Source organism: Centroberyx affinis, unplaced genomic scaffold (genome assembly GCF_046629955.1).
Source record: "Centroberyx affinis isolate AG114_WGS23_722 - 3 ecotype Tasmania unplaced genomic scaffold, CSIRO-AGI_Caff_v1 ptg001983l_1, whole genome shotgun sequence".
NCBI lineage: Eukaryota > Metazoa > Chordata > Actinopteri > Beryciformes > Berycidae > Centroberyx > Centroberyx affinis.
The window spans coordinates 208,045-224,563 of record NW_027280329.1 but is presented as its reverse complement, the minus strand read 5'-3'; the positions used below and the strand labels follow the sequence as shown (position 1 = coordinate 224,563).

The window sequence follows — 16,519 nt, the reverse complement described above, 5'->3', positions numbered from 1 at the left end:
TGAGTGCATGTACTGTATGTGTGTAAGAAAGATAAAGAGAAATGATGCTTCCCAAGCTCCAGGGGAAATGATTACACTCGAGGTCACTGGCATGATGCAAGTCTCACCACCAATACAAATCCTCTGAGGGCCATGTACCCCATAGCAACAGACGGAAACCTTAAAAACAACAGCAACATCACACAAAGTCAGTGTGTGACATTATTATGGAGCTGATGCAATCTTGCACCATTTGTTTTCATCTCAGCAAGGCTGACCTTGAAAAATGAAGGTTGAATGAATAATCACTGACACAACTCCATGTTTGGTTTGCATATAGAGTCTATTCATATATGATGCACACAAGTCCACATTAGTGGTGTATTGCTTGCTTTTTTGCAAATAATCTTGACTAATATTTCCTATATTTCTTTATCAGAATGCTGTGGATAGACTTGAAGAATGATGAGCTCCAAAGAGGAGGAAACTCTACGTTTTTTCCAGTATGTTGAGGAGAATGGGCTGAGAGCCTACAACGGCCTGGTGGCTCAGAACTTGGACCACGCCAGGAATGAGAGAAACAGGACCTACCTGCAGGAGAAAAACGACAAGAAGAGAAAACAGGAGGAAGCCATAAAGAGGTGGGAGGAAAATAATAAACAACTGATTCATAGACACATCATTTGCGTTTGGTCATGCAGAAATTATGCTAATGCAAACTCCTTAGCTTGAGCAGTAAAGTGTTAACACACAATGCAAGCTTTTACATTTTCATACACGCAATGCATGAATGGCAATTGTATAAGCATTCAGCAGAGCCACGGCAACAAAACAAGTGACCTGTTCATAAGTGTGGTTGATAACTTTATCCTTCTCTATTTATGATGGACTGTAGCTCTCTCCTCCCTTAAGTAAATACCATTTTCCTCTAGAACAGTGTTTACAGTGTTAGAGAAACGGAGATCCTATACTGGCAAAACAAGAGTGTGTCTTTTTGTCTTTCCTACAGGGGAGAACATGTATTGGTCACAATAATTCTGTATTTAACTTTGCATTTCTTCAGGATAGTGGAGGATCTGGCAGCTCACCTGTTGTGCTCAAAACCAGCACACCAGTTTCTCTACTGTAAATGCAAGGATAGGAGTCAGTGGGTTCACTTCAGGAAGAGGTTGTAAAGAATTGGGACGAGTGGCCAGTGGGTCCCTGTGGCAATGGCAGGTTGCCATTTTTTTGGGTTTGCCAGTGTGGACTGGTGCACCCCATGCTCTATAGAGGATAATTAATTTTTCACTTTTAGACTTATTTGGGACTTGTCCTTGGATGGAGGTCGTCACTGCTCCATTTTCGAGATGGAGAGCTTTTAGAATTAAGAAGGGAGGAGGAAGGGCAGTGAAAAAGATTGTGTTAGGATGTGGGGGAGTGATAAGACCTGTTTAGAGATTTAGCTGGTAGCTGTTGTAATGTGTACCAACTTACCTTTTCTTATTTGTTGTCTGGAAAGGGGCAAAAGTTTCAGAACATGTAAAAAGTGTGCAAAACTGTAAAAAGTGAAAGAAATGTACATTGTCAAAAAGTTGTTCTGACATTTTTCAGAGCAAAAGTTTGGTATTTGAGAATTGGGAAGTTGAGTCAGACTAACTCGCATTGTAATCTTATGAGAAATCAATGTGCCTTTACACGTGCGGCTTTACCCCTTTTTTCGTCTGTTGTGAAGAGCGAGTAAGTACAGCAATGCCACTGTGTGCAACCACACCACCGTGCGGCATCCCGAAAGCTGAGCGAATAAGAGGCATGCACCCACAACGTGCCCGGCACGTGGATGCGGCGTGCTTGAGTTGTGGGTAGCAAAGCGAGTGCTGAGTCAAGGCTGGTTCACTGGGGATGATGACGGGACGTTGCAAGTGGTTAAGGACGCCTTGGTGTGGGGACATGGCCTTCGATGCTGCTTCATCCTAAGGAAAAAGTGAGAGTAGCAAACGAGAGCGAAAGATACTCAGTCAGCCACAGTATTTTATACTCATCAGAGGCCGAGTACTGATTTGAACTCTTCTTCAGGAGCTACCTATGTCACAAATCATTGCTTCTATGAGGTGCTCTAATATGAATGGACATTACTGATTATGAACAAAATCTGTTACAATTGATGACTTGTCTGAAGTCTCGAATTTTAAAGTCACACAAAACAGTTATAGTATTAATTTAAAATCACAGCCATGCTATTGTCTCCATAGTGAAAGTATAGTCATGAGCAGAGCTACAAAAGATTGAGTGATTTTTAAAGAGGACATGAATCAAGTGGATGCATGTTTGATTTGAGAGAACAGCAAATCAAGTATTAGCTAAACACTTATTTTCCACTCTGATGGTCAAACAATTAATCTAATGATGCAGTAGGCTAAACAAACAGCAGTTTGCAGTGGAAAGGCTTATGGCAAACGGTGTCCGATGTTGTCACAGAATCTAAAAATCAGCTGTGTTCCGTCGATCTGTCTGACACGGTAGAATGTATTTTAGCAGCTGTTGAGAGTTTTAGCTGTGCATCAGATGATTACATTGACATCGTTTTGGGGCTGAGCATTTGGGTGTGACCAGATGTGGTTCTTAACTGATAGGATTTATCCTGGAACACTTTGTAAATTTCAACACTGTCACATTTCTGGCCAAGATAAGGGGTCACGCAATTCAAAATGGGCTGGTTCTCTGCTGCCACTGTGATTCATTTCTCCATCATATATACTACATGTGTGTTACAAGTTGTCCTGACATTCAAAATCCTACATCTTGAGGAGTGGGAAGGACACTAAGGAACTTCTCCTGGTCTCCCTTTTATCACATGCCAGCAGATCTTCCTTGCTTCCATTCTCAGTAGTAGGCTGACGCAGTTCTGTAACTTGGTGTGTGTTCCAGGACTGGGCGATGCCCGAGGAAAGTGGCATCTAGTGTCCCGCTATCCTTCCAGTGTCTCTCAGCTGTTGCCAAAGCTAAAATATTAATACAGAGTCACTGGAGGAAGAGTCTAAAAAATAACTGGATTTTTCATGAGGCCTATAAGTAGGTCAATGAGACGACCCATTTTTACAGTAACTGATGGAGAGTGAGAGCGAGTGTGAGGATTTGAGCGTGTATGTTTGCGTGTGCGTGAGCATGTGTGTGCGTGCACGCATGTGTGTGTGCAATAAGAGAAAAATAGAACATGTTGGTGTGTGAGTGTGTGAGAAAGAAGGGTGGAGAAGGACAAAAGGACTGTGCGATTGTGTGTGAGAGAGAAAGAGATTGTGAGTGTGAGTGTGTTTAAGAGTGAGGGAAAGGAAAAAAAACCTGTTAGAGAGAGATTAAGTGTGAGGAGCTCAGTGGCAGGAGATGTGTTCTGCCTGGTGACAGCTGGAACAGCCATAGGCCAATCAGATCAGCACATTAGGTTTGAGTGAGGCGGGCCTTCCTGCCTGCTGCCAACCCACTCTGGGTTTCTTTTATTGCATTGCATCTGAAGGAGTGGTTATTCTCACACACACACACACACACACACACACACACACACACACACACACACAAACACAAATGCACACAAATTCACTTACACATGCACGTGTGCTCACACACACACACACACACATTCACTTATATTGTACATATGCATAGACATTCCTACACACTGTTTTTCTCTCTCTGTATTTCCCTTGTGCACATAGGCTACATGTGGATACATGCACACACACACACACAGAGACCTAAATGCACACACAAAGGCATATTTTATTTCTAAGCAACATTCTCCTCTCAAGACCTCTCCCCCGGTGTTTTGTTTGTTTGTGTGATCTTGTTTTTCCTGTCACATGGTGTCACGGCAAGAGAGCGGCACAGAGCTGCCCAACGACAAGTCACTCCAACTGGTCCGAGTGCACCTGTGGTTTGTCCTCCAGCCAATCACTGGGCAAATATCCTATAAATAACCCAGTCACTACTACTCCAGTCACACCCACACACCCACACACAAACACACTCCATGCATACTCGTGTGCACGCACGCGGTCGCAGACGCATGCACGTGCACACACACAATACATATGCACGCACACTCAATACACATCCACACGAACATACAGCATGCATGCACATATTCTACTACAATGAGGTGGAGAGGGAGAGGGAGAGAGAGACGGGGAGGGAGAGAGTGCCACAGACAGCCAGTTTGTTTATGCTTACTATTCTACAGACACCTGTAGCTGGGTGCGGATTGTACTGTAGGTTGCTTTGATTTTTCTACTTTTTTTTTTTCGGAGGACTGTTTTAAAGATATTTTTCCCCCAAACATGGATGCCAAATATATTCCATACAGCATATTCCTTTATTCTCCACTATTCAAGTGCTTGGATGTTTACTTTTGAAAACCTTTGTCCATGTGGTTCTACAAGTCGCTGCAGGTAACCTTCTCTTGTAGGGCCGCTGTTAGTTAAAATGCCTGTATGAGAGTGTTTTGATGTGCACGTGCACTTTATTATTGTTGAGTGGAATGGCAGCTGGTTTTGTGTCTGGTTTCCATGGGTACCCTGTTGCTAGGCAAAGTTAAGCCCCTGACCAATGAACCCACCCCACCAAGCACCTTCTGCTCAGCAGCTGGCTGGGAGGGAGTCATAGTCAGCAAAGTCACACACTGAGGGGTCACACACACACATACATACACACATGCACACTGGCACGCACACATGCATGCATAGAGACAGAGATAGAGATTTGAGAAAAGCAACACATGGACATTTATTTCATGTCATTCGTTTGAACATTTTAATCTACAACACACAGCTTAGGCTTGTCTTCCTAATGATATCAGAAAAAAAAAGAAAAAAAATACAGAAAAAATACAGAGACCAACCATGCACTGCAACTTCATCATGGTTTCTGTACTCTCACGGCTTGCACCATTTTGTCTAATTACAGTCAGATCTTGAGCTCATTTGCTTTGATAGTCTTGTGAGATCGAGATCTGTTCCTCAACTGAGGTAACGTCCGCAGTGACAGGCAGAAATCATCTCTTTAACAAACTGCAGTCAAGAGCACCCCTCTATCCCTCTCACCCCAGGGCACACACACAAACACACACACACACACACACACACACATACACAAACAGCCCCTCCTTTCCCCCCACTACCACCATACACTCAGACATCATTAACGCTCCATTCAGGCCAATCATCCGTTTAGAGGGATCGATTGTGGACTTCCATGGTGTCATTATGTGTGTGGCTGTGTGAGCAGCGTTGGCCATACCCAGGGTTAAACTCTAATCAATGCTTTGCACTGAAAGAGAACCCAGGTTCAGTGACACTAACACGCCTCTTATTGTTAGCACTCTCATCATCTGAGCCATCACAAACAGCCTTGTACAAAAATAAATACACACACACACACACACACACACAAACAGAAGTGTGCCATGGTGACTTTGTATGGTATCTGCTCTTTCCGGCTCACTGTCTCCTGACAGGGCACAGTTTCCAGGAGATGTTGGAGAAACTGGGGTTAAAGTTTTTATATCTGTGTTTTGTCTCTCCCTCTCTCTTTCAACCCTCATAACATAACTAATATGATAATTCAGTGATTGAACTTGATTTATGTTTTGATGTGTTACTTGTTGCCTACAAAATTTGAGATTAATTTGAAAAATGTTTTAATATGACTTGTCAGCTAGTCAGCATGTCCAAGTCAGCTAAATTAATCCAATTGAGCCTTTCACTCCACCTTTTGCATCAGACATCATGTCACTTATCATTCATAATAACACATGTATTTCTCTTCCTTTTCCTCTACATCTTTCCTCTCTATCTCCTCCTCCCTCTCCTTCTCTCTCTCTGTTTTAGGACGGGCGAGGACATAGCGACTGAAGGGAAGCACTTGCGTATGGGCTCCATGACCATGCCGGCCCCCCAGGAGCGCATGCCCGTGCCCCACCCGCACGCCCTCGCCTGCGGGCAAGGCTTCTCTGTGCGCTCCCAGTCCCTCCACTCTGTAGGCGGGGGGAACAGTGGGGGCGGAGGAGAGGAGGAAGTGGGAAGCCCTACCTCCAGGAAACAGCCCCCACCCAAGCCCAGGAGGGACCCAGCCACTAAGCTGAGCATGTCGTCGGAGGCGGTGGACCACAGTCCCACGTCCACCTGCCGTGGGGAGCGATGTGACGGTGAGCGGTGGTGGCACTTCACACCATACTGCTGCGCTATATACGCATAGCTGCTCTCTGCAGTGCCCTCCTCAGCACAGTTCCCCCACAGTGTACATGACATGACATCTAGCTATTCAGTGCATTCTTCACAGCGACTGACAGGATATGGCATGGTAACAGGAACGAATAGCGAGCTACAATCGGGTGAAATCACGATTAGTTTAAAACATAAAAAGAAATCTTGGCTGCATCTTGTGACATGTGACAGCCTGCAGCCCAATGTGCTGCATATGAAAGAACACTTGAAAGCATCTGACAGGATTTGCACCACAAAACAAGGACTGGTCAGGACAGGGTTTACTGGACTCTGAGGGCTGACCACTCTGCAGTGTGTTTAAGTCAGAGTGCAGCAATGCAGATGTATCCCAGAATAATCAAACACGCAGGCTACGGTGATTGAGGATGCTGAAGGACAAAGCCATAGGGACAGGCTTGAAAGATTAAAAGAGGATAAGTTGTAGCTTTATTTGACTGACCCCTGTTTCCTCTATGCACTACATACATGCATTACATTCTGCTATAGTATTGTACAGTAAATCGACGATGAACAGTTGTACAGGCCAAGGTCGTTCACATTTCTCCTTGCCCCCCAGATGTGACATGGAATCTACTACTAACTCATTCAGCTGTGAGAGAAAGTATTAACATGTATATGAGTGACTGGGCAAATTTATTTAAAGCTCACGATTTGGAAAATATACCCTTCTACACTTTTTTTGTGTACATTGCCCTTCTTTTTTTTGTCACACATATTCCCCAAGAGCTGCATTCAAATACCTCAATGATTTTGTTCATGCTTGACATTTGTGGGGCATGCTCAACAGGCAAAGTGTTTGGAAACATTCAGCAAGAAATCAGGTCATTTTCAGAATAGAAACATATCCAAAGAACCATTTTTAGCTTATCTTGGTTTGTGCATTTCATCATCAGGTATCATATTTAATTCATTTCAGTTCATCAGGTGTTACCGAGTATTTGCCCCGCACTTTGCTCAACAGATTTCCCAGGTCTTGAACGGTGTCCCAGTTTCGAATGCTGAGGATAATGTCCTGATATGATTAATTTGGGAAGTTGGGATCTAGCTCCTGTAACTTCACCACAGCAGATGGATCAGAGTGTTGTGTTGTCCGTAGCAGGTTATTGGTCACACAGTCAGTCAAAAGAGGCAGATCAAATCCCAATCTGGACTTTATCTGCCTCTGTTTTGAAAGCTGAATTTATACTGAATGGGGGAAATGTCTTTATATTGCTATTACCTCATTTAAAATCTGGCTTAATTTAGGATTTTTATAATGCAAATTACCAATACAGGCCAAACATCTTTTCACCCAGTGTAGGATTGGCAAGCCCAAAATTCATTCCAAGAGATGCCTTGATAAAGACCCAGTAGAAGCAGACTGCAGCAATTTCAATCAGTTTTCTGATGCAAAATAAACAAACACAGTATGCCTGCTTGGTCATGGATAAAAAAGAGGGCATAATAATTACAGCTCTGTATGAAAAGCTCTAATGGTTAGGACGAGAATTAATTGAGCATAAGGAATGTTTGCATCAACAAGCCACAGATACAGTCTCTGCTGTAGCAAATGTACAATGCACACATGTAAACAGTTTGCTTCGAAAAAAACAAAACCCTCACAACACATGTGCTGAGCATAAAGAAAAAGTAACAAGCGTTGCAAAACTAAAACGGTATTTATAGCATAATAGTCTTCGAGGGGAGGGGCTGTGAGAGCAAAGAGATTCAGAGGTTGCAGGAAGCTTTGACTCCATTTCAGTTAGGATGCTTCGTTGCCAACGTGATGTTTAGGGAGTCGCCCAGCCTGGCTCAGATTGGTGGGGATCTCTCTGTGTGCACACAGATCTTCCTGGGCGCCACGGCAACCATCCCACAGAAACAAGACCCCCTGCAGCCCGGCCAATCACAATATCACTAGGCAGCTCTGGCCAATGGGACTGCAGAGATGCTGAAGTCTAAAGCTTCGGAGCCAATCAGAGCGAGAGTGTGGGGGTGTCCCTGGCTGAGGGGAGGGTTGCGTGCGCTGTAGCTGGCGCTGTAGCGGGAAGGGGAGGAGCTTGTCAGAGTAGAATTCATTCAGGAGGAGCGATTGACCTAGATTCTGTTTCCCCAGGAGGAGAGGGAGGGGGGAGGGGTTGCGGGTAAACACATCCGCTACAGGGTGAGGGGGAGGGGAGAGAGAGGGAAGGGAGGAGAGGGAGAGAGAGAGAGAGGGAGGGAGAGAGAGAGGGAGAGAGAGAGGGAGAGAGAGGGAGAGAGAGGGATTCATCATCAGTGCTGAAACGGATCTCGAGATCCACCATGCAACCCTGTTAACATAATAATGATAACAGGCATAGCTGCACATGCACGCACGCAGGCACGCACGCGCGCACACACACACACACACACACACACACGCAGAATGCACAAAGACACAAGTATGATATCAATCCAATTAAACACATACCAGGAGCACATCTGGGTCGAACCAAATCTTCTATTAACACCTCATTAACCAGCGGTAATGAGGGGCAGGTATGGAGCCTCATGAAAAGGCCTGTGGAATAGCCAATCACATCTGCATTTGATCCTTAGTTCAAATGGATATCAAACTGGTTGAATGTACAGATGACTGAAATTTCTCAAAATACCAGTGCAAAACAAAACTGGACAAATAATCATGTAAAGTCTGATTTTGCAATCGAAAAGCCTTTAAATTATTTAAATTTTATTCATGTTTTAACCTATCTTTCTCTCTACAACTGATTTCTATCTATCTATCTATCTATCTATCTATCTATCTATTCTGTTCTGTAAACCAGATGTCTGAAGTTCTATCAGTAGCACCTTTGTGTAAGAGAAAGACAGAAAGCAAGGAAGACAGCTAAACTAAACAGTAGGCCTCCGTTTTGTGGAAAAATTAACCTCATAAACTGTGAGTTCATGTGGCAGAAAATGTATACATGCCTGTCCTAATTTGCTTCTGTGAATGTGTGGGCATGTGCATTGTGTGTGTGTGCGTGTGGTGATGGTGGTGAGTCATACAGTTTCGGGAAGTATGCGTGTGTCTGGGCCATCTGGCATCTGAATTATTAAAGGTGTAAAATCTGCAGTTTGAAGATTTCAGACACGGTCCGGCTCTTAACTACACTTAACTCCCCCTGCCTATCACAGAAAGGGACACTCAAATCCAAACACCTCAGTGTCTGACCTAGAAATAGGCTACCATGCAAACAACGCACTATACCGCACTGTATACTGTAAGCACACTACCATTGGGACTGTATGTACAGCACAATCACGCCAACATGAATACTGTACCATAGCTTCACTGCACCGCATCTAAAGAGATTCACACTGCAATGCTACGTCACCACTATCAGAAAGAAGCTCCACACTGTGTGACCCAGATACTATACTCACATACAGCTCCACTGCTATATATGTGACCTAGAAACATGCATATGCCTCAACTATTCCCACATATCTGACTCAAGATATCGCTCTCAGCTACACATATTGACCTACATCTGACCCAAAGACACATGGAGCTGTAGTAGGCCTAATATTAATCCTAATGATCATTCAATTCACTTGAATTGATTTTTGTACAATCCAATAATGCTTTATTCATGTATGATGGTTACGCAGACAAGCAGCAACAGAAGACTAACAGAAGAGTCACAATATAATTTTATTGTGTCTCACACCACAACAACATATTAATCAGAATAACACATCATGAAATATAGCATAATAGTCAACAAACGAATAAACCAGAAAATAAATCACATATACTTGTGCAGTGCTTGTGAATATGAATTTCCCAAATTAAGTTGTGTTAAGACTTTCTTTCTCCCTTTCTCTCAGCAGCTCAAGGATGCAGTGAGGACTGCAGGAGGGTGCCGCCACCCAAACCTAAGAGGAACCCCAACACTCAGCTCAGCGTTTCCTTCGATGAGTCCTACATCAAGAGCCATGGAGGCAGTGGGGGTTGCCCCTCCAAACCCCTCCACCACGTCACCTCCCCCAGCGAACGCAACCCCTCGTCGCCGCAGAGCGACGACAGCCCCACAGACGACTGTGAGGATGAACCTGTCTACATAGAGATGGGCGGGATCGACGTCGGAGGCCGCGAACCGCTGAAGAGCGAGGACGAGGAGCCGGGGGAATCTGTGTACGAGGAGATGAAGTACCCGGCTCTGGACGATATGGAGTATCGGACTGACCCGGTGGGGTGTCGCTCCGCATGCCCCACCCCGGCACCCTACGACCCTGAACCCCTTAGTCGCTGCTCCACACCTCGTAACATTCCCCTCTGTGACATTCCTGCACCCTTCCCCAATTTGCTCACGCACCGGCCACCGCTACTGGTGTTCCCCCCAGCCCCGGCCCAGTGCTCGCCCAACTCAGACGAGTCTCCCCTCACTCCACTAGATGTAGCCAAATTGCCCATGCTGGAGAACCAGTCCTACAGCAAATCCCCAACCTCCTCCTCTGAGCCGCCCTCCTCTGCTCACCTACGCAGGGAGCTCACCGCCACCCCAACCCTCACTGTATCTGGGCGCTCTTCTGCGCCTCCTCTGCCCTGTACCCTCTACAAATCCTCCTCCTCATCCTCCTATCAGCGCAGCCACTCTGCTTGCCCGTCACCGGTCAGCATGGGTCGCTGCCTCACGCCGCTGAGTCTCATGCGTACACCGCCCTTTGACGCTCCCATGCCGTTCCCTGGGGGTCTGCCGCGAAGCGCCTCAGCCACCCCTCACGGCAAAGGTTCGCCGCCCCAAGACTGTGTGGGACGGCTCCACGGCTCTATGCAGAATGTGTCAACGGGGCGTTCACGGACGCCCACCAGCCCGCTGGATGAACTGACTAACCTGTTCACCACAGGAAGGAATATGCTGAAGAAAAACACCAGTGGCAGGAAGTCTAAGGAGCCAGGAGAGAGTGAGTGGTCCAGCAATCTGTCAGTCAAATTAGTCATTTCACTGATTTGTCTCAATTTACTCATTTTAGCATGTAGTGGAGCAATGGGTGTGATCACTTGTCTTCATATTTATTTATTTATCTATCTGAACTCTTTTAAGGTTATAGACAGCTTATTATTGCATATTCATGTACTAATCTTAGCTTTTTTGTGCATATCGTCACCTCTTTCTAAGAGAGAGACTTGGTTAAGAGGGTTAATGAGAAATGGCAGCACCCATCAACACCACAGAAGAAGAGCAGCAAGGTCTCAGAAGAGCTATAAACATGCAGAGGCAGGAGAACAGGGGGTGACATCTAAAAGTGTCAGTGTGTAATGCTTTGCAACACTGACAGGTCGGTGTCTAAATGCTGTGGATGGACTCTGTTGCAAATCCATAATCTTAAAAAAGTAGTCTTCAGTGCCCTCATCAGTGGTAGGTTAACTTAACCCTGTTTACAACTGGGTTAACAAAACCCTGCTAAATAAGGAGGTTGTGCATAGCATGCATCACATTTTCCATACAGGGTGTTTGTGGCTCTCTCTGCAGCATTCCTCTAGTTTAATCTAGGTCCAGCGAGCCAAGTCTGATACAGATCATATGATTTAATCTGAGGGGATTAGGGGCTAAAGCGGACAGCGGGTCTCTCAAGCCTAGTCGTGGCATTAGGCCATCAGGCAGCATTACTTTTAAATATGTAAACATCATGTTTAAACACAGACAGCCACGCCACAATCAAGGCACTGCCAAAAATACTGGAACTGTGAAGGCAAACATGTAACCTACCCATAATGGTAATAAGTTGCAAAAGTTGCTTGAAGATTGAAAAAAAAGAAAGAAAAGAAAACACTACAACACAAAACACTATTGTTCTCTTATTCTCTGTCATATAGTGAGTCTGGTGCAAGCAGCACTATCCATCAGTCACAAATTAACATTCTCGTTCTCATGCATAATGCAGACATTTTTTCTAATGAAAAGCCATGTTAAACCTGAATATTTTCAACTTTAATGCATTTAATGTAAAGGAATAAAAACAAAGGACTGTAGGCTTCCAAACTGAATAAGCAGGGCAGAGGGGGAGGGTGTTAAATGCATGAAGTATAGTTCATGTATGGAAGCAGGTCATGCATAATTTGAAAGGGTACCAAGAGTGCAGTGAACTCTGTGTATTAGTGAGCTGATGATGTGGAGTGAGGTTTGACATAAAAACGAACCCTATAGGGGAAATATAACTCCACCACTAACAAACCCCAGAGCTGAGTTGTACAATCTAAATGAACCATACGTCATAAAAGAACTACAAAGAGTCCACACATCAATCCTTACTCAACGCTCGTAGCAACCACAACATAGCAACAGTGGAAGGAGGAGGAATCCCAGTTTCTTATTTGCAGATTCCCTCCCCACGGGTAATGCAGCCAATCACAGCTCAGGGCATGCCGGTCTGTAACGGAGCAATGAGCTCCTGTGGGGGACAGCCATGGCTCTTAACTCAAAACTACACCTGATCAGAGGATTTCTGTTCCTCCTTTCTGCCCAATCAGCACATAGACTACTCTTGATTAGCCAATCGGGTAGCTGATGTAGCTTTAGGAGTCACCGATCAAAAGACGGATGATGGGGGAAGCAGAAGCAGAGGCAGTTTCTGATTTCTTGGGATTTTCACTTCACTGGGAATATTTTTCTTCCATTTGTTGTATATGTGCCAAACAGTTGCACACTGGCTGTTTTATTCTAGGATTTTCATGCATTTTCTTTACTGTATCAGTCTCTAAGACTACTGGCTTATGTTAAGTGATAGCTAAATCGTCAACAGTTTTATTCATGAGCCATGAATTGCAAGTAATGTCTTACCTGTGTGCCCTTTTACAGTATTTTGTCCTCTAGCCCCATATGGCTTGTAACCAATTTGCATATGTTGTCTCTACCTCAAGGGTGGGTCGTGTTGACAGGCTTTTTTTTTGCAATCCCAACACCTGTGTACAGGCACCACATGGGGTTCAGGAAGTGACAGGTTGTGTATGGTGCTCTGTGATTGGCCACAGTCAGACAGCCATACAGACCCATACACTCTATTGAGCACACACACACACAAACCTAACACACTAAAGAGAGGTTAATGTTTTTTTTCTCTATTTCTGAGACGATGGAGACAGCAACAGCTAGCCTGACCCACTTACCAACTGGTTAATCACCACACTCACCCACTCACAAACACACACACAAACACACAAAAACACACTCACACACACACTCAAATGGCGTGCATGACACATGGATGCATGTCAGGGGACGTCTGTGCATAGTATGTTAAAGGCATAGAACGAATGGAGATCAATCATGCACATTAATATGTTATTCGTGCAGAGGATGATCTATATCTTTATTGAACCTTGAACCAATGCCATACATCAGGGTCTTTGTAGAGCCTCTTGGAAGATTGCATGTATATGCTGAAGAAGTCAGAGCACATAGGCTACTGTAGCTAACAGGACAAATGAGAAAAGGTTAAACACAGATAACTAATGACGATATTAGGTGTTGTAGAATGTAAAATGTAAAAAACCATGTTTAACCATGTTTACTTTATGGTACCTGCATGCATTATATTTACATAGTTGAAATAGATTTCAAGGGGAAAGGGGAGTACAGTGAAAAAAGGCAATGATATTAAGTAGTCACTGAATTTAAGGAAAATGTCAAACAGCTAATGACAGTATTATCTGCATATGATATCTCATAAATGTAACACAATTCTAATGCTTGCCAACGCTCAACATCCACTCATATAACCCTGGTGATTTACTGCAGCTACCCCAGTGTGTAGTGAGTGCCACCTAGAGGACTTTTGATGGTAGTACAACAACTTAAAACAGAAGAACAGTCTTCTTGTGTCATAGATTATTTGTTCTGTAAATAATATGTGATTGAAATTATAGATTCAATTTACTGCCATGTTTTTAATACATCACATTTTGATTTAAATTTATTTTGAATGCATTATCATATGATAATTAGTGACTAGAATAGAGTAAGCTTGGATGTCAGAACCATCTGAATAAATGTGTCCTCTGAATATCTTTGTCCTCTGAATATCTTTGTCCTATTCTTTCACAGCTGAGTCCAAGAGCAAGTCTCACAGCGAGTCTAAACGTGAAGGCAAGGAACGCCACAGCCACAGCAAGGAGTCCAAGCGAGAGTCTAAGGAGCGTCACAGCAAAGAGTCTTCTCACCGGAGAGAGGGCAAAGACAGGGGGTGCAGCAGCGTGGAGCCAATGCCCCACAGACGCAACAGTAAAGACCGTGGATGTAGCAGTGTGGACCCACCACCTGTTCGCAGGGATAGCAGGGACCGGGGCTGCAGCAGCGTGGAACCCATCCCTGTGAGACGGGACTCCAAAGACAGGGGCTGCAGCTCTGTAGAACCCATCCCATCGATAAGGAGAGACTCCAAGGACAGAGGAAGTAACAATGGTGACTTGATGCCGAGGAGAGACAGCAAAGACAGGGGTGCGGGACACGGAATGGAGTCTTTACTGAGGCAGGACAGCAAAGACAGAGAGAGACTTCTAGATCAGCCACCCGAGCTATTGCCAAGACAAGACAGCAAGGAAAGGACCAGAAACGGTGCAGACTGTAGACATGAAAGCAGAGAGAGACTGCTGGATCAGCCGCCTGAGCTCTTACCCAGGCAGGATAGCAAAGAGAGAGCCAGGAATGGTGTGGACTCGAAACATGAAAGCAGAGACAGGCCGCCTGAGCTTCTTCCGCGACAAGATAGCAAAGACAGAGCAAGAACTGGAGCAGAATATAAGCATGATAGCAAAGACCACCCTCCGGAGCTGTTACCTAGACAGGATAGCAAAGAGAGAGCCAGGAATGGTATGGAACATAGGCATGATGGTAGAATAGACCAACCGCCTGAGATCCTACCCCGACAAGAAACGTCCAGAAGCAGCAACAGCAAGGACCGGGTCGGCTACAGCTCTGAATCCAGGCACGAGGGAAGAGATCGGAGCTGCTACAATGGGCCAGATCTTCCACCTCCTCCTCTACCCAGGCAAGACAGTAAAGAGCTGAGCAGAACTGGACTTGAAGCCAGACGGGACAGCAAAGACAGAAGTCTGAATGGCTCAGAGCAGCATCGTTATGATGTTAAGGATGCAAAGAGTCCTAATGGGATGGAGTGTAGGCGTGACAGTAAAGAAAGAGGCTACAGATCAGATGGAACGCCCAGGCGAGATAACAGAGACAGAGCTAACTACACCACAGACCAATCAAAAGCACAAGAGAGGAATGGCAGCACAGTATCGGGGCAGCATTCATCCACGGCCACACCCACTCACCATGGGAGACCCGCTGGAAGCCCGCCAATGGTGTTGGGAACAGGAAATGGTGAGGATTAAGACTGCAATTTCATGAAAGAATCTAATTTGATCCATATAATATATATGTTACAATACAACACATCCAGCTGTAGAAGATGCATTTATGATGACTGAACATGTGATTTTCAATTCCTTTGTAGAACTGAAAGCCGCGCCTAAGTACGGCCGCTCACCTTCCATGCCTGCTAACCCCTCTCCAAAGGGGACGCCACAAAGGAGAGCAGCAGAGACGCATCAAAGTCAGGTATGCAGATTTATTTGTATTTCTTAGATTGCATTCTTTGAGAAGCAAACACTTTCAGCTTAACAATAATCAATGTGCAATTGACTCTTTGAGGTCAAACTGTTTCCACTTGACTTGATGTGTTCTCCCCCCTCAGATGCCCCAGATGCCGTGGATGTGTGGAGACAGCACCATGCTAGAACAGATTGAGAGGAAACGCACCCTCTGCATGGAGATCCGCTCCAGACAACATCCGCACCTGCAGAGATCTCTGGAGAGGCCTCCTCCGGACAGGCACCAGGAGAGGCACCAGGAGAGGAATCAAGAGAGAAACCAGTGCAAGCAAGAAAGTGCGTCTGTTCTCCCAGGCTGGGGGAAAAGCAATGGGGCCAAAAAGATCCGTCCTCCCCCTTACCCCACACAGACCACCGTATTCTGGGACACGGCCATCTGACAATAACAACACACTTACAGCTCCCTGCCAACCAACCCCCAATTACCCACCCCCTTCCTTCTCTGGGCTGTGCTGATTCGCCCCCCTGCACATCAGGGGGGTCAGGACAGCCAATGAGAGTACAGGGGGGACTCGCTGATGTCAAAGGACAATGGTGATCACCATAGCAATATTTCTGCTTGTTCAGGTTGTCATGTTTTCTTATCATCACCGGTGATATTTGATATTTTTCTATTTCCCGTGACTGGATTCTTGTAATATAATTAGTAGAATAGATATTTGATGAA

The 16,519-nt window shown here is 45.1% G+C and overlaps 1 protein-coding gene across 1 annotated transcript; it reads left to right on the top strand.

Annotated features, from left to right (window-relative positions):
• Positions 1 to 441: 441 nt before the first annotated feature.
• Positions 442 to 16,232, top strand: nyap2b (neuronal tyrosine-phosphorylated phosphoinositide-3-kinase adaptor 2b). The gene is made up of 9 exons (XM_071530825.1): positions 442 to 620; positions 5,838 to 6,161; positions 8,177 to 8,199; positions 10,077 to 11,144; positions 14,285 to 14,708; positions 14,859 to 15,075; positions 15,130 to 15,562; positions 15,696 to 15,799; positions 15,936 to 16,232. Exons 1-9 carry the CDS (start codon positions 442 to 444, stop codon positions 16,230 to 16,232), a joined length of 3,069 nt encoding a protein of 1,022 aa, XP_071386926.1.
• Positions 16,233 to 16,519: the final 287 nt, after the last annotated feature.

Coding starts and splice junctions, on each gene's coding strand:
- nyap2b (XM_071530825.1), top strand. CDS start 442: ATGATGAGCTCCAAAGAGGAGGAAACTCTACGTTTTTTCCAGTATGTT. Junction 621..5,837: donor CAGGAGGAAGCCATAAAGAG/GTGGGAGGAAAA, acceptor TCTCTGTTTTAG/GACGGGCGAGGACATAGCGA. Junction 15,563..15,695: donor GGTGTTGGGAACAGGAAATG/GTGAGGATTAAG, acceptor ATTCCTTTGTAG/AACTGAAAGCCGCGCCTAAG.